At 36.2% G+C, this 18739-nt stretch overlaps 1 protein-coding gene across 1 annotated transcript; it reads right to left on the bottom strand.

The window, feature by feature from the left end:
* Positions 1-11095: 11095 nt before the first annotated feature.
* On the bottom strand, positions 11096-18098 carry kiss1ra (KISS1 receptor a). Its single transcript, XM_088927380.1, has 5 exons — positions 17846-18098; positions 14663-14787; positions 12931-13066; positions 11901-12139; positions 11096-11470 (listed from the first exon to the last, which is right to left on the bottom strand). Exons 1-5 carry the CDS (start codon positions 18096-18098, stop codon positions 11096-11098), a joined length of 1128 nt encoding a protein of 375 aa, XP_088783506.1.
* Positions 18099-18739: the final 641 nt, after the last annotated feature.

Here is an 18739-nt window from a genome sequence, read left to right as displayed (position 1 = left end):
TGAAGAATACAAGAATTTAAAAGATCTATACCTTGCAAGGATTTCACATAATATGGCTTATTATTTTCCTCAGTACAGCCAGTGTTTATTATGGTTATCTCCCTAAATGCAAGCATAGAGAGTTTACCACATATTGTACAAGCTATTGCACTTGGAGTTTTTTCTTTAGCAGGTAGCCACTGATGCACAGAACTGGACAGGAAGAATAAAAACCTGTGCGCTCATTTCATCAACATGTCCATCTGCATTCAAACACCATTACATTCATTGCAAACTCCACATTGCCTAACAGGAAAGCTGTCACCAAATGGAAGAATTAACAGTGTTGGAGGAATATCTTATCTGTCAGTAAATTCACTGCAATCATAAGACTCTTAGTTGATCAGGAAGCTGAGGACATCCAGCTGTAGGACATATTGACTAGTAGTACACTGTCACCTGGGGAAGCCTGATTACAGTTTGTTGATGACATAGTCCAGGCTTAAACGAGCCACGACTGGACAACTGCACTCAGAGCAAACATTACTGTTTACGGCACAGAGAACAAACAGTTTACTTCTGGAGTCATATGGCAGACCTCAAGGTTGCAACTATTTTTGTATTATTTATTTCCTTTTCCTTACCAGAAATACCATCAGAATGAGTCATGGGAACTCAACATACTTTACCTTAATGATATTTCCATTAACACCTCTACCAAATGATTTACGAACCTAAATGATCATAAAAAACATAGGAAAGATTACAAAGGAGAGAAGGCTATTTAACACATCAAGCCCATTTGAGAGATTGTGGCTAACTGAGCTGAGGATCTTAACACACCATATTGACTTTGACAATATGGTTATGTAGCTTGTTCCACACTACCACAATCATTTACATAAAGAAATGTCTCCTATTTTCATTTTTATGTGTAGATGCGTATTTTCCACTTGGGTCTGCTTGTTCGTGTTTCACTGTTGATTCTGAAGAAGTTCTGTCTGTGAAGAAGTGCTGACTTTGTCAGTCCCCTTGAGGTTTAAGAATACCTTGGGCAGATCCCCTCATAGTCTGCTCTATTCAAGCCTAAAAACGTTTGGTTCTTTCAGTCTCTCGGTGTAGTACATTCTTTTAAGCCTGCGGATGTAGCGGCTGACTCTTCTCAGATTTGCGTTATTTGGCTTGTTGGTACTGTAGTTATTTTTTACGTTTTAAAATCATTTCAGTTTCTCAGGAGAAGGTCAAGAGCAGCTTCTGAATGTCACTCCAGCCCTGGGTGGCATGAGACCTTCTAGATATTTTATCATGGGTGTCCCCCTTGCAGGCCGGTTTGTTCAAGGCGTTGCCGGAAGATGCAGAAATTCGCCATCGGCGAATGAGAACAGATCTGTTGAAGAATGAGTCACTATCTCAAACAAAAGGATAAATCTGGGTGTGGTGGGCATCTTGGGAGACTAATAAGAAATTGACTTATATGTAGAGCATGTTGGTAACGTGAGAATACTGAGGAGGGGCTAATTGGTGCTCAAATCTTGTTTACATAAACAGAAGTCTATTAACCGGATCCATATGCTTCCTAGAGGCCTGCATTCTGCTTTTGTTGAACTAGGGTGTACCTGAGCTAAGCACATTATTTCCTGTCACATGTCAAGAGAATCTAACTACCAACATGTCCAATCCATTGGTCTTATAATTTCCTGGCTGTCTTCCTTTTTTCTTGGCACTCTGGCAGGGACTCAAAAAACATAAATGGAATTATTTTCACAAGAAAGTTTTTTCAGAGGGCCACACCCTGGCAGTACATCAGACAAACTGACTCTAGATGTGTACACATAGATGGACTATAAATGTTAGGAGTGGTACCTGAACTTTTTTTCACTCAATTTTTAGTTATCCTTAACCACGCACGTATGCTATACACAGAAAAAGAACGTTTAAAAATAGCCCAGTTGGGATATATTGGCCACAATAAAAACAGGCATAAATTTAACCAAAGTAGCATTTCACATTTATCCTATTTGACACTGCAAAAATCAACAGAAGTCAATCATCATAATCCACAAAATCTTAATGGAAATAAAAAAGACTGTGCAAGTGTACTGTGCTTAATGCATTGTGCATTCAAAAAGAAACTGAACTGAGAGGCTAAGGTGGACTTTTCTTACTAGAATAATTGGTGCACTATTTTGTTCTGCTGAAATACTTCCTGGCCTTAAGAGCCATTGTGACAGATTACTTAGTGAGGGCAATAAAAGCTGATCATGGGCCTGACAGCTTAATTTCACTAGTAATTACTGTGTTCAGAGTCAAAACACGGCTGGACATTGTGGTAACTGGGAATGCACACTGGTATCAAATTTAAGTCTGTTCATTAAGGCATTTCATTCCCTTCCACCTGAGCAAGCACAGATACTGTACTACTAATGTGAAGCACCTTGTGGTTCACAGGCTCCCTGCACACGCCAGCAATGTCAGGTTGATCAGAGCAACAGAGAAGATAATCAGAATATTTCAAAGTTCAGTCTTTCATGCATAACTCAAATAGAAAAGTAAAATGAGCAATGAAAGGAGCTGTTGCTGGCAACTGTGGCTACTGCTCAGTGACAGCTGGTTGGTTAATATGACAGCTGGTAACAATATCTATAATAAAGAACAGCTTAGGAAAATGCTATTACTCATACATATGAATGGATACTTAAAAAAACAGGTTTACTGAAAGGGTTCATGCTATAAAGAACACGCTTCCTTCCTTGCTATGTTCTACTTACTACAAATGAATCATCAGTCAATGATTCACACTTCTCCTTTGTTCAGAAGATTTTGAAAGATGGACTGTGTGGCAGAAACTTGAAGCCATGAAATCCAAAAAAGCTGTCCGTTGACAACAAAAGATACTTAATCAAATAAGGTGAGGGATAAAAAAATCTTACTGGGACAGTAGTATAGTGCTTTACTGTAAAATACAGGTAACTATTAGCCACATGCAGCCTTTTTTACAGACTTGTCTCTTTTTAATACTGCAATTTCGTAGAGACAAGCTACATTCTCAGGCTTAAAGTAATGTTCTACAATGGCAGGCTAAAAATATATATTTTTTAACCTGGAACAGAGAAGATTGTGAGCAGGCCTGATTTTAAAATACTCAAAGCCATTGACAAAGTCAATCCAATGAACTTTTTTAGAATCAACAATAAAACATGAACCATAGGGACCATGTGGAAGTTATATGGAAGTACATTTAAAGCAAAGAACAAAAGGCACTTAATTATACATTCTGTAGGGTTGTGGGAGTAGAGAACAAGCTACCCAGCCGAGGTGTTGAAGCTGATGCTGTAGTTTCTTTCAAGAAACAGCCAACAGAGGTCTTGAGATCAGTTAGCAACTCACAAACAGGCCTGACGGGCCCAAAGGCCTTCTCTCCTTTGAAACCTTCCTTATGTTCTTATTTTTAGTACTCGACATTTAGCACAGCTTGTCTCCTCACACATCAATACACCATTATCACTGGACAAAAACAAGAAACATAGTGTTTGGATAGTACTGGGTCATTCATCAAGTGAAAAAGAGGATTGGATTCTTTCACAACTGAGGTAGTACTGTCGAACTTCTATGATCCTGTGATCTGCTCTTACTGCATGTGATCTGGAGCGCTCTGTTTTGTGTGCAGCATCTCAGCAGATGTCTTCTTGTTTTAGAGCATTTGAACACTGTTGGTAATGAAAGTCCGTTGGGGGAGGGGTTAATTACTCATCCACTGCAGCCAATTGCATCATCATCGCACATCCGGTTGGGTTGGGTGTGTTGGATTAAATGATTTTCCAGAAGGACAATAAAGCTACATTTTTTTGACTCTGTATAGGGACGTTTTCCCCCTCTGATGTAAGAGACATGTCTGTTGTTTAACAGGAGGTTCAAGTACAGAGCTGTGCCAGCATGCAACCTGCAAAGAAACAAGTAGAGGGTAATGCCAAGCTGAGAAGTATAAAGTATAAGGTAAAGGTGAAGAACACACTTGAAGAATGCTCCACTGCTGAAACATTGTAGGTTTTTTCACTTTCTAACATGGAGCTAAATTCTACTTGCTTCTCTATGCTCAATGCTTGAAGCTGGAAAGACATTTACCACATAGAAAGAACAATTTTTTAAAAGTATTTCTACGTTGCTTGATGCTAAAGTTTAAAAATTGTGAGATTCCACAGTGCATCTCCTGCATGGAAACACAATTGAATAGAGCTGCCTCCATGCAAAGATCTAAACAATGATTAAAGAAGGGGATGTTCAACAAATTCCATATGGATCGCAGTACAGATGATATATATATATTAAATTAAAGGTATAAATCTTTTAAAGACGTGCTGTCTACATTCTTAAGCCACCACAAACATCAATTAAAGTAGAAATGCCTTTTGAAGTCGGTGCAGACAGTTTAGGTGCAGTATTTACAGTAACACCGAAGTGAAAATAATCAAGAACATGTCGGAAAAAATGGTAGGTCTGTCATCGCTTTCATTTTTTATTTCAATATATTTACAAATCTTGCACATCAAACACATAGAGCATAAACAAAAAGAGCACATTACAAAAATGAATAAAAAGACCCATGTGAAACACAAATAATACACAAATTACTAAAATAATGTCATTGTACAGTCATGACCATCTTGTAAAACAAAGAAAGAGAGAGACAAAGATTCAAATTGTTGTCCTTTTCAGCTCATATAAAATGGCGTACATTTTAGGAAGTGCTTTCAGATATAAGTGAGTTCACAAGAATATAGCTTCATTTTTTAAGTAAAGATGACTGAATATGCATGGTCAATTCTGTTCCATTAGACTTAAATAAATAGTACATGTTTGCATATATGGTAATCATTAGCCTCTGATAGAACTGGGTTATTATTTAATTGTCTGGATGTTTACAAAATTCAGAGAGGTTAATTTCCATGACATTCTAAAGAACATAAATGACAGAAGATGAAGGCTTATATAAACTGAACACTAATAAGTTAAAATTGACATTAAAGTCCAAACATAAATTATGTATGACCTTTTTATACAATGTCTGATACAAAATCTATACTTGGTTGTCACACCCAGGATAATGGTAGCTGTTACAACAGGAAGATATAGAAGGATTTAAGGGATTTTCTGGATTATAGCTAGAGCTCCTGGTTTTCACTGTTATTGCCTGTTATTTATGTCATTTATATTAATCGATGTGCTGCCTGCACAAAATACTTGTGTTTTTTTGTGTTTACAGCCCATATATACAGAATGTTGTACTTAGTTGTGCATAGTAAAAAAGATTACATTTATTTAAATGGTGCTTTTTCAATATGCACAAATTCAATTCTTTAGTTCAAATCCTTGCATTTATCTTTGACTGCCTTTGTCACAGGAGAAAAGGCCTATAGTACAACAATATGGAGAAAGGGTCTGTTGTACATCAATAGACATTGGATGGTAGTAACAAAAGTAGTAAGAAAGTAAATTACTAAATTATATTAATTATTTGTAAAACAATGCACTTAATTTGAAATCAAACTGTATATATCAGTAACATAATTATCAAATAACTATCCCTAACCATCTTTTAATATTACAGTAGACTACAATATTATACTAGTCATTGAATATTTTGAGATGTTGTTGCATGGGTTATTAATTCCCATTTTATACAAAAGGAATAAAGAAAATCCTGAATTATAACCCAAGAAGAATTTCAGATTGCATGTCCACTACTGACGTGCCGAAGGGAAGCTATTTTATTTTTATTTTTTTCTTGGAAGATGCAGACACCTGTAGGTGGATCATGGGGAATAATGTATGTTAACTGATTAAATCAGAATATAAAATGAATTTAATGAAGAAGCTGTTACATCACCAATACATTTTTGTGTACATAGTGTACTGCATATGCAGCGTGCATTTCCTGCTCTGTTTCAAATCTCGTCTCTTAACCACACAGCTTCAGTCATGTATGAGTTCCCCTGTGCCCAAAGGCTACTCTTCCGGCATGAGAGAACTCAAATCAAACTCTAATGAGATGTGTGAAATATTTTAGAGTGTGTATACAGTATATGCTACACCATTAGCTTGTGTCAGTAAGTTTTGAGGTGCACCAAATGGCATGACTGAAGACTGTGACACATGGGCAGGATTCTATTGTACAGCTGTTCTGAAAAAGCCCAATTATACAATGTACAACCACAGTCAGATAGGTACTTTAGCAAAGTAGGCTACCATCTGTTATAATTTGAAGATCGTTGCTATGTGACCTTTAAGGAGGATTAGTCGGTTTATTAAAAAATCTTGTGCATTCATTTTAGCTCTTTGTTACATGACAGTGGAGTTGTCATGCAACAACACGAAATTAAACCAACTTGCCATAAAATATATTCTGTATTTGTAAACACGTGTTTTTAACTGGACAGCAGAAATGTCAGGAAAAATGTAAGAAAAATGATAAAAATGATTAAATTTCACCAGGAAAAAGGTGCTTCCAATATAAACCAGAGTACCTGGAGGAAACCCAGGTTAACTTGAACACAAGGAGAACATACACACTCCATGCTGATAGTAGCCCAGGTCCATAATTGAACCTAGGACCCCAGCACTGTGAGGCACTGCTTTTACACAGTATAAATATTGTTAATTAATTGTCTGCAATATGGCTATAACATGATGTATGAATGTCTTACATAACTAAACTTTGCCAAAACAATTTAGATAACGGAATCAAACCACAACCTTCCAGCAACATTAGTAGAAATGTAGTCACACCTTTTTGTGTTAGTTGAGATACTGCTAAGCAGGCCTTCACTGGGAAACAAGAGACTATATGATAAATAAATAATGTTCTCAAATAAATTATGTGTTAAGAGGTATACACATAGAATTTAACTACAAAAGGACATATTTCCATTTATATTTCATAGCGGATTGGTGAGTCACATTCTGTATGAGAATGATACACAGGCCAAACCAATTCCTGTTTCATTTTCTGAATGTTACACAGATTCTGTATTTTGGGATAAAATATCTAGAGAGTTTAAGGTAACCCATAGAGAGAATTACTATGAAATCCATGGACAATGTTTTCTGAATCACAACCATATAGTAACTGGGGACTCTTGCAATTTACAGCCTAAAGGAAGATCAGATAAAGGAAAACTGCTGAGTGAAATAAATTGTCTAAAGGCTAATTATTATAGTATCACTTTTTAGGTACAATCATACTTTCATTCAAATTATTACCTTAAAAGCTCATTATCTCACTAAGGTTATATAAATCGTATCACACCATACTTTACAATGTCTGTCAATGAATTAAGCTTATGGGGAAAAATATCAATTTACAGCTGAGATGGTTCCAGATACAGTCTGCAATTACATTATTTATACAGTATGCTGCAGCACATTTGTTTTTGGGCTGGCTTTTTCATGGTCTGCATTAAATCTCAGGTGATCTCATTTTGTTTTTATTTTGAAAGCACGATTCTATAAATCTGCCAATTTTTTCAGATTTGTGAGCAGTGCTGCTGTGTTGCTTAGTAATTATAATTCCTAGTATTGGTATTGCCCTTTTCATCCTTAGGCATCTCAAGCACTTTACATATACAGTAGGAGGAGACCCACTTCTTCTACCACTGAAGTGCAGCACCCACCTGGGTGATGTTCAACAGCAGTTATGCACCTGAAGGCAACAGGTGGACAAGTGAGAAATCGCTTCACTAATGTAAATATGAGGAAACTTTAGGGAGGCCAGACTGTGCTGTAAAGTCCAGATAGCATCTAACCAGGACACCAAGGTTAACACCTCTGCTCTTTAGAAAAGTGCAAAGGGGACCTTTAATGACCAAGTAGCCAGGACCTTGATTTTCACAAGTTCTGGCCCAGAGGGGAAAGCACTTCCTGCTGGTCCACCCACACCAGTTTAATCAGCAAACTGGTTTTCTGTGGAGATCTCCTTTTGCTGTGTACTCCAAATCCAACTGAGATCTAAAGAGCTCAGGCAGGAAGGCAGTTACTCTGTAAGAGCAGGGTTATTCTGAGATTCACAGAACTGGAATGCAGTGGGCTTTGTCCACACCGTGTCTGTGGCTGTCATAACAAATCTGTCAACTGATTCGGGTGAGACATAATGTGGTTCTTGGAAAAAAAAGAAAGGCAGTCATTGATCCAGGTCTGTGAAGATTTGACTTCTACCCAGCTCCCCACCTGCAAGTTGTGAAGTTGTGTACATAGGGAGGTGTGAGCTTGTCTGTTAAAGAGAATAGCAATGTCAACATTCTTCACACCTCAGACTGAGCACCCCGCCATGGGCATGCTTCTGCAAGGGTTGCACTTGCATAGCACCCAGTAAATGCAAACAGAACAGTAATTTTTCAATGATCATTTCAGTTAACACAATACATAATATATATAATAATATTCGCAGCGTTAAATATTTTGCTGCTCTTAACCACTGAACTATTGGGAATTTTACAAATCTCTGTTCTGCTAATTTGATTTACAATATTCCACTTTTTAAGGAAGAATTTATCCTACCTCTCTTTTTCTGCAGTATGAAACTAATTTTTTAGATGAAACTGACAAGATGTGGATTCCTTCGAAACATAGAAGCACCTAGGGATTTCGTGAGATGAAATTGAAGGAATTTATTTGTTTAATGTTGTACAATAAGAGACACATTTGTTGCTGAACGTGACATTCTCATTACAGCTGTGCTTACTGTACTGCTTTATTCAGCTTTGTCTCCTGGTGAAAATAAAAGCTTAGATTTAATTCAAAGAGATAGTGAACAGATGTAATCAACACAAACCAGAAGTGAAAGGGCTGAGCATATTAGGTGTTGTACCTCCCCTACTATAGTTTTATATGATCAAGACAAGTTTTAAAAACTCAAATTGCTTTGTTGTTGTGTATACATGTATGTATTAGACTGGCCTATGTGTTTTTAAGAAATAGATTTTATATATTTTCTTATATAATTCAATTAAATAAGGTCAGTTAGTCACATTTCTACTTAATTACCATTGACAGTACCAGAAGATTATCCATAAGGCTGTTAGTATAATTGCATATTATCTAATTTACCTGGTGATAACTTTCTCATGATCCTGCATTCATAATTCTTTTCATTGTGCTTATTAATCAATATGTTAATATTATCTTCATACCAAGATACAGATGACCTGGAATGCTACAGTACAGTTGAACATTGTACAGTGGGATCTGGTCACAAAACATATACTGTAAATAAAGGCATTTCTACATACAGATCAAGCTGAGGTGGCAGAAAGCAAAGTTCTATATATCTCATGACAAAAATGGACTAGAGTAATGAGGGTCACAATTTTTTCGTTCTTATGACAGTTCAAAATACATGGAAATGGGATTACAAGAGAGTCTAACTAATACTGTAACAACTTGAACTGTGTTAAATGCATGTATTGCAATGTTTGTCCACGTGCTCTGCAGTTTTGCAGAAAACTTACTTGAATCACACAATATACAAAAATAAGTAGAGAAGACTATTCCTTCCCTTAATTCAAAATGCATTCCAATTATTTTTAGTATTGCTTGTAAATACATGAATTGTTTTCATTGAAAATTCTGACACATTTGAAATAATATGAAGAAAAACATCTTTTCTGCATGTACATGTATAGAATTGCAGCAGATCTTCACATTACTATTGTTGAATAAAACATTGAATTGAAAAAAGAAATAATGAATTTTAGAGCTACTAAATAACACAGGTACTAAAAGGTGGTGGTTTAATTCAACTGAAATTCACAGTAAACATGCTCCAAAAAACGTGTTAAGGAGCTTCACAGTATGGTATTTTATTGTGCTGTCTCCTTTAGGTTAACTTCCAATTTTAAAGGAGATTAGAACTTGAGCATTCATTACCAAATGTAAATTGATTTTGATCTGTAATAAACTACACAACTAGAGTTCTTTCTCGGTGTAAAGTCAGACTGATACACACTACTGGTTCAAATGAAAAATTACTTTTCTTGCATTGAAGTGTTCGATGTTGAATTACCTCACAGTTTAAAACAAACTTTCATATTGATGTAATCTGTTTGTTTCAACATCTTGAAATGGGGTAGGAATGTATTTTTCCATGGAATATACCCTAGCTGGCAATTAAGGCAGAAACCAGAATTTCTGGATAAACACAGAAGAGTCGAGAAAACAGGGTTGAATGATGAAAACTGGACTCAAAGCGCCTTTGAAAAATATACCCAGTTCAGATTGTTCCAGCTAATATTTGGGATCGCTAGAGTAATGTCTTAAAAAAAAGTTATACGGGACTGTTAGCTACATTGAGTGGAATTGACATTGATGGACTGGTTGATCTTTTCTAACAAATTAAAAGCTGGCAAAATTTGTAGATCAGTAGAAGAGATCATGTAGAAGATCAGTAAGAATGTCAAACCTAAATAAAACATTTTTATAATTTACTGCAAAGAATTATGATGATTATGTTTGAACAACAAACAGCTTCATCTGGCAACCCATGTGTCTATCTTGTGATAAATGCCTTAGAAAAGAAGGTAGTCCACAATTTACTTAACATGTCCAACCTTCAGTTCGGCACAGAAAATTATCAACAGTTTAAACTGGCTTTCAGATATTATTACGCAATACTTACAGTACTTTTAAGTGTGATTTGGAGCTTGCATTGAATGAGTAGGGTTTTATAAAATTTTGCATTACAATTTTCATTTACCTTGAAATTGAGGGTATTTGAAATTATAATCTAAATGAAGGTATTTGAATTTGGCTATATTTTCAAGTGCTTACTTAAGTACTGTATTTTGATTCCATAAGGTTTTTCGCAGAAATCATTTTGATTGCAATCATAGTGTGTCACATTTGATTGGACACTGTTTTACAAAAATACTTAGACTTTCTTTTCTTCATTGAGTTGACCAGCATTGTTTTACATTCAGGGCGTTTAGCAGAATACATTTACGAAACAAAAGATGTTTCTGTCACATTAGACTAGGCTGAGTAGACTTGTTTTCAGCAAGAGTACTGTTAACTTCACCTGGTTATTTTACATTAACTGTACTGCAGACAAAAAGAACATATAAAATGTTCATTTCCCTTCATTTTGGGTAACATCTGTTTCAATAAACTTCATTTCTGCATTCCCTGTCCCTGAGGTCACACTGCCATCCCTCACCTTACGTCTGAAAAGGAAAGGAAAAGCTTTCTTGAAAGACTTGCGGAAGCTAACACCCATGAAGCCATAGACAATGGGATTGATGGATGAGTTGGCATAAGACATACAATTGGCCCACGTCTTAATCTTGTAGGTGGCGTAGTTGGCCTTGTAGTTAGGATAGAAAGACTGGAATAGTATGAACAGCTGAATGGGCCCCCAGCAAATAGTGAAAAGCAGGACGATTACTACCACCATTTTGGAGATTTTGCTTCTCATGGCCACAGTTCTCTCCGAAAGCACCTGGACCTGGAATCAAAGCAGAAATTACTGAACCTCTTGTATGGCTTTTGTTGTTCTGACATGTTGCCTAACAACATGTTACATTTTCTGAAGCTTGGTCCATTTGTTTTCTATATTCTAACTACATGTGATAAATATAAAGGCCAGTATGCCGTTGTTTACTGTTATTTATGTAATAAGCTACAGTATGTACATAAATATGACAACAGCAGCAGCTTCTAGAGAACTAAAGTGACTTTAAATCAGAGTTTATCTAATGCGTGGTGCGACACAAGCCTATGGAAGCAATTTGGGAGTTGTAAAATTGAGCCCACCAAGTCTGACACAATGGACATGTTCTTGAAATAAAAGTGGATTGTTTTCCAATTTACACTGACGTACCACAGAATTTCACTGATCATGCCTGCGTGCTACGCAGATGCATCACATAGTTTACCTGGTAATTGTTGTCTACAGGCTCGACCACTGGTTTCCCAACCCTCTTGAGCATGAAGTAGTAGCATAAGGAAATCGTGAGAAGAGGCAGGAGGTAGACAGCCAGGAACTGATACAGAGTGAAGGCTTTCTCATGCATCTTTGATGGGAACTTTTCTAAGCAGTAGAGTCTGGGCCCATACCAGTACCCTTCCTGGATCTTCTGATACATGATGATAGGTGTTGAGAGAATAAAGGACCCTTGATTTTAACAAAATAAAGAATAAAATATATAAGTAGATCATAGAAATAAGTAAGGGTTGAGAATATGAGTAAAATGTAAAGATAACATTGAAGGTATTCATAACAAATTCTTAAATAATCTATACCTAAATAAAGTCTGCATTCATTATGGTCATCTGAAACTGATATTTTGAAATTTTTTACTGTTTTCAGATTAAACATTCCAACTAAAGTTTAGCATTTGGTTGGAATAGATCAAATTTGATCTATTACTATATGTGTGATCACTTCACCACATTTACTGTGTCCCATTCAGAAAATAAACAAGTGGAGGCACTTGTGAAAAACAGTCACGAAAGTGTTCCCACTGCAAACCAGAAAAAAATCTTCTTTTAAAATCTCTTACAGCAAACTACTTCATTATTATTCATTCTTTGGCAGACAAAAGCAATAACAGTCAGGAACTTTAAATAAAAAAGATAGGAATGCTCATTATCTTAATATCATCATGGAGAAGCATCTGAAGGTGGTATTTGAAAAAGTAAGGGGAAATGCTGGATTAGAACTACTAGGTTCCTCACGTCTTGGAACTGACACAGCCTCTGGCATTGTGAACAGAACCAGAGACTGAATCATAAGCTGGGAAGTCAAAACCACCCACTTATAGATTTTTTGAGAGCAGGAGAAAAGTCTAGAAAGACTAACAAGGAAAGGAGTAACGATCAGGATCTGGTGGATAAGATGTTATTTTTCAAATACGAATTGGTTTAAAATGAAATGTGTAAAAGACATAACCACATGATACCTACCAATCCAAATACAGATGCTAACAAGCATTGCAACCCGGGGAGTGCGATGACGTAAGGATTTCAGAGGGTATACTGTAGCATAACAGCGATCACCGCTCATTGCTGTGAGAGTGATACAGGTAGCCTGGACTGTAACCTTAAACATAAAGATTGGATTGTTTTACCGTTGAAATTGTCAAGAGATACACTATAGACAATAACCAAATGCATGTGTGTTAAGTGAAATGAAGATGTAAGAACATGCTTTAAACTGCTTTACTTGAGGGACATGAACTTGGTCCGTGGATGAGGAAGTCAGAAGAGACAAGATGGGTTCTACTGGTGGTGGGGTGGGATTGAAGGAGCGGACGTTAAACAGAGATGAAAATTCCCTCCTTGACACCCTACTGACCAGGTGACTGATGGGAGATGGGGTAATGTCTTTGTCAAGAACTGTCGTTATGAACTACATTTCTAAGTCAGGTCCAGATAGTAATAACGATTAATTAAAACAATTCCACTGGTAGAAATTCAATTAAAAAAAATAGTAATAATTTGTGGATGGTGCTCTTTTGGGTTAAAAAAATATGGGGAAAATATGGGAAATATTACCAGGTTAAAAATGCATACAGTATAACTCCATGTGTAACAATTGAACATACAGTACTATATAAACTGCAACAATTCCATATAACAGATCTAGGGATGTGCTTGAGTGGCAGGAAAAGAGGAACCACCATCAGCATCTTACTGGGAATTCTTTTTTAATTGCCAAATAGCTTCTGTTTGACGGTTGTCTTTAAACGGTGAACATACTAGCACATCAACACCTCTTGTGAAATGTTTTTTGTCAGCGTGGAATCTGACGTTTTCCTCCCACCGTGTTTCCACAACACTGAAAACCAGTTATTTCTTAAGAAGATGAGACCAGTAGAGGTGTTGATCATTAATGAGTACAATGGCACAATAGTTCACAGAGATAAAGCCTTGGATTTGGGAACAGAAGCCTGATTTTCTGCTGTAGATTAATTATCTGTAATATCCCACTCATGTGTCAGCCCACCATATTTATCCTTTATCTAAGGAAAGAGTTCATTAGAACTACTGTATACAAGGTATTATGCTTTTACTATAAATAGTGCTACATCCTAGACATAAGTAATTATGATAAATGTCATGATGTAATAAAGAACTGGAGAAATTGATACTGCAGCATCTCCTGGTTGACACACCATCCTTTATGTAACCCTCTGTGCCTCATTACCTCTTGACACCTTTAATAATAAATATTTGTAGTTTAAATTACCTGCTTTTCTGTTACAGGAACAGACACACATTGACAGAAAACACTGTGAAACTAAAAAGCTCTTTTTCACTCTTTTTCACGCATATTGTCTTAAATTCTTCATAATTTTCTCTTCCTGCTCTTTGGTTTAAAACCTTTTAACAGTGAGAAGGTCTGAGTTACAAAAAGGTATAACAACCAAGAAACAGCAATGGTATGTTTTCAGCAAATGGAGCAACATTCTTTTGTGAGTAATATAACCACCGGTAGTACCCTTTTACAACAACTAAATACAATGATTTTGTAGATGGTTTGACTGTAATTACTCTGTGTTTCCAGTTATTCAGATGGAACATTGTGTTGCCTCATCGATCATCTGGCAGACGTATAGGAACAAGTAAATAGTCTGCTGCAAATAAGATATGTGTGCAACAGACATTTATTGATTTTTAAATTATAGAAATTTACCTGTTGTAGGAAGGCAACAAATTTGCACATAAAGTCTCCAAAGATCCAGCCCGGCAGAGGATAAAGAGTGGCAGTAAAGGGGACACAGCACACCAGGAATATTATGTCAGTGGTAGCCAGGTTTGCTGAAAAGAATAATTTTTAGTCAATAAAAATCTCCTTCTTAATCAGACACATCACCAAAAGCAGTCAAAAGTACTAATGTCTAATAAAGTTTGGATAGTAGGCAAAGGCAAAGGGTTACTTTGGGAACAAATTAGACAACATGAGCTGAGCTGTAGGCATTGTGAAAATAAAAACGTATTTTTTGCCAAGCTCTTCAGTGATCCATATACAGTTTGCACACCGACTGTACAGAGACTAAACACACAGATGGACTTCTTTTTGAAGGAATGAGCTACAACACCTAAGACCGGAACCCATATGATGCTGCCTTATGTAAGGTAAGTAAGAGAACAAGAAACTACAAACCCCATTCATATTTATGGCACTGTTATGAATGGTTTCATACTAAATGAGAATATTTTCCAAATGTTATTCTCCATTTATTCACGTTTTCCAGTGAGATTTCAAAGAGGTGGTAAATGTTTTTTAAAGACTGAATTCAGCTGTGTGCTGGTACCTATTCCACACTCTTGTATGTACAGTAAATGTAGACAAAAGTAATTCAATTTGGAGGTCTTAGCTTCCCTAATTAATATCACTACATACTGTATATGCAATTGCAGATGGGATTCAAAAAGGATCCTGGATTTGCTCTTTATATGCTCAAATGCACTCTGGCAATAACAACAGTGTCCCAGATATCATTCTTCCTACTCTTAAAAAGCTACTGCTATGTTCTCAACTCAGAAGAACATAACAAGAAGATAGTTCAAGTAGGTACAGTAGCTGCATCAGCATGCATAAGCTGCAAAGGAACAAGTAAAGGTTTATTCCATGCTGAAAAGAGAAGAAAAGAAACACAACGTTTTGGTTGTGGAGCCTTCTTTGGGTGACATACCGGAATGCATCACCCAGTTACAGTAAATAACTGACACCCAGTGTGTCTATTTACAAAAATTAGACTTCTACAGGGGGAGGTTAGCTGTTATTGCAGTGCTTTCTTAGGCTGACCTGCCATGGTCTTCTCTTCTTGTGCCACTATAATATTTTTAGTAAAATATTAGCAATTTTGTATTGTATAGATGGATTAATCCTATCTGATGGTACTATTTGAGTTTTTTACTCAAATAGTTAATAAATTAGTAAGTAAATTGGGTGATGGTAAATTATGGCTTTGGTTACTCTGTTTCTGCACTAAGGTCTGCCTTCCTAATTACAGATTAGATATAGCAGATACAGAGGCTACATTTAAATTAATCTAATACAAAACAGCACTGGACTGGCATAGCCGAGAGTACTGTATCTGTTACAACATGTGGTAGAATATTTTCCCCACTAAAACCCCATTGTGCTACTTCCTAACTTCCTAGTACTCTTGAAAACTCAATAAAAATCGTATTTAGAATTAAAATGGGTCCATAAGTTGCCATACGCATCCTATTCATAGAAGGCTTTTGGTGTTTCCTCAGAAACTGGTAAACGAGAAAGCATATTATGTAAGGAATTTACACAGTTCAGATGTATTTCGCATATAAGTAATACTTAATCAAGTTCACATTTATCTTGTCGTGTGGTTAGAGTGTTGTATGAATTCTAGCCATCACATGGTCTTTTGTTATGTTTAGTGGCTTGGCATGGTTACTATCCATTTAACCCGCTTTGAGATCTTAGCTCTCTTTTAAAAAAAAAATAAGGCAAAGAATTGAATCTGAAAGTATGTAAGTAATTAAAGGAATGCATAAAGGAAAGCCTTTAGTTGAGTTTTAAAATTATTCACAAACACTATGTCTTATGGACATGGGAAAACAATTTCAATGTTTAGGCATAAAAATAACCTGTCACCAGACAGATAAGCAGCTGATGAACATGGCATGAAAAAAGGGTGTACAGAATAACAGGTTGCAAAATGTCATTCAAGTATATTGGACCAATGCAATGCAATGCTACAGTACATAAGCTACTGTAGCAGCAAGATCATAAAATCCACTCTACATTGTACAGGTACCTATACCCACATCTCGGAGGTTTGAGAACCTGACTCGGGCTGTTTGACAACAGGAGCAAGCTGGAGTGTTTCAAAGACTGTAAGAAGATAGCCAAAAACGCATTACTATAGTCAACCACAGGAGGAACAAAGGAACGAACAAGTTTCTCAGCATTAGAAATATGCCCACCTGAAATACATACAGTAAACTGGGTTTGAAACAAGCCTCGAAATGATGAAAATGATTTAAAAAAATTTAAATAGTATATTTAAACTTTGAATTAGGTACTATGAAAGTTCGAATCTTACAGCAGAGCCAAAAAGTCCACCCAGGTTTCTGACAAGAGCGCTGAAAGTAAATTCAAGGCGACAGCCTCATATACTGTACACTGTATATATTGTAGCAATTTGATGCCAGTTTCTAACAGTCTCCGGTTTTGCACTGTTAAACGTAAGATAAAAGTCGATATACAGTATCTACAGTTTTTATATCTTGGTAGCATGATATAAGCAAGGAAACTTGCCATTTGAGTATCTGAAAGAAAGGCAAATTTAGACATTGTGGATTAGTAGTAGAACCTGCAGGATTAAATACATTAATCTTAATTTAAATATGAAACGTATTGGCGCAGACTCCTTAACCTATCATTTTATGTTTTTCACCTCACACGACTGTTTAAATTTATTAATTCTTATTGTTGTTGTTGTTCGTACTGTAATAAATCATCCAATCGAATTTTTTCTTTCTGACTCATAACGAGCGTAATGAAATATAGAATAAAACTCTAAACCAGATTCGGATTAATATTGATCATTAAATTGGAATAAAGAACAAGCGTCCGTAAAACGCAATAGTTCTACAAATAATCTTGCGAAATGTATTTATCATTCAAATGTTAATCGAAACAAATAGTAAACATTCAGAAAAAAAACTTTTAATTATCTTACTCCTTGGAACTTAAACAGTTCTTAACAATATAGGTTAAGACCTTTCCTAAGAGGTCTCTTCTAATGTATACATTAATATACATGGGTAATAAAACTGAAGTACTGGGCGTCTAGGCATTTAATGATTTACAGGGGCTTAACCTTACCTATGTAGAAGTTGGTGGCTGTTCGCATCTGTCTGTGTTTGGATATTATGTATATGACTAATGAGTTTCCAACGAGTCCCACCAACATGATGAGAGAAAAGAACAACGGAACCAGCCAGGCATCTGTGAGAAATGGAGGGGAACCCTCCTCTGTCTTCTCCAAAGAACCGTTCACATCAGTGATGTTTATTGATAGTTCGGTGATATTGATCATCTCTGTTGGAAACGTCATCCTGCTCTTATTCCGTAACATACAATACAAATTAGTAAAATACAATTTCTTCAGACGACTCAACTCTATGTTCTAAGAATCCCATTCTCAGTTTAGAAGTAATTTTGAAAAGTGTTGAAATGTACAGTTCACTTTTAATCCAAAGATCTGCCACGATCACATTTTCGGAGTACTTTCACATGTGAGCATTATGAGGTTTCTTTTTTTTAAGCCATTCCAGTGATAAAATCGTTCTAGCGGATGACATCCACGAACAAGAGCACCAACGAAATACAACTTTTTCACCTTTGAGTTTTCAAAGCAATTCCTTTCCAAGCACCAGTGCGAATTAGCTTTATACTGAAACTGCACACACGTGGGCAATGAATGCGGAGTAAAGGCTGATGTCAGGTTTCCTAGCAACATTTCTGCAGAGTATCTGCTATTTTGGCTATCCATCTATGTTCTCAGCGCAGTCATGAAGCCTTGAATATATAGTTAGGCACTTTCATTGTATGCAATTCGTGTGCGTTTTAGCAAGTTACAGGACCAATACATGTTGTTTTATTGTATGTCATATCTGTGCCCTTTGTTTAATACAGTAGATGTCTTTAACTTAAAGTTTATGTTCCCTTGAAATATCAGGGTAGGGACGGGGGAAGGATGGGAAAACTAAAGACTTT

Source organism: Atractosteus spatula, chromosome 11, assembly GCF_055471065.1.
Source record: "Atractosteus spatula isolate fAtrSpa1 chromosome 11, fAtrSpa1.hap1, whole genome shotgun sequence".
NCBI classification, from domain to species: domain Eukaryota; kingdom Metazoa; phylum Chordata; class Actinopteri; order Semionotiformes; family Lepisosteidae; genus Atractosteus; species Atractosteus spatula.
This window is presented reverse-complemented; position numbering and strand designations above follow the sequence as displayed.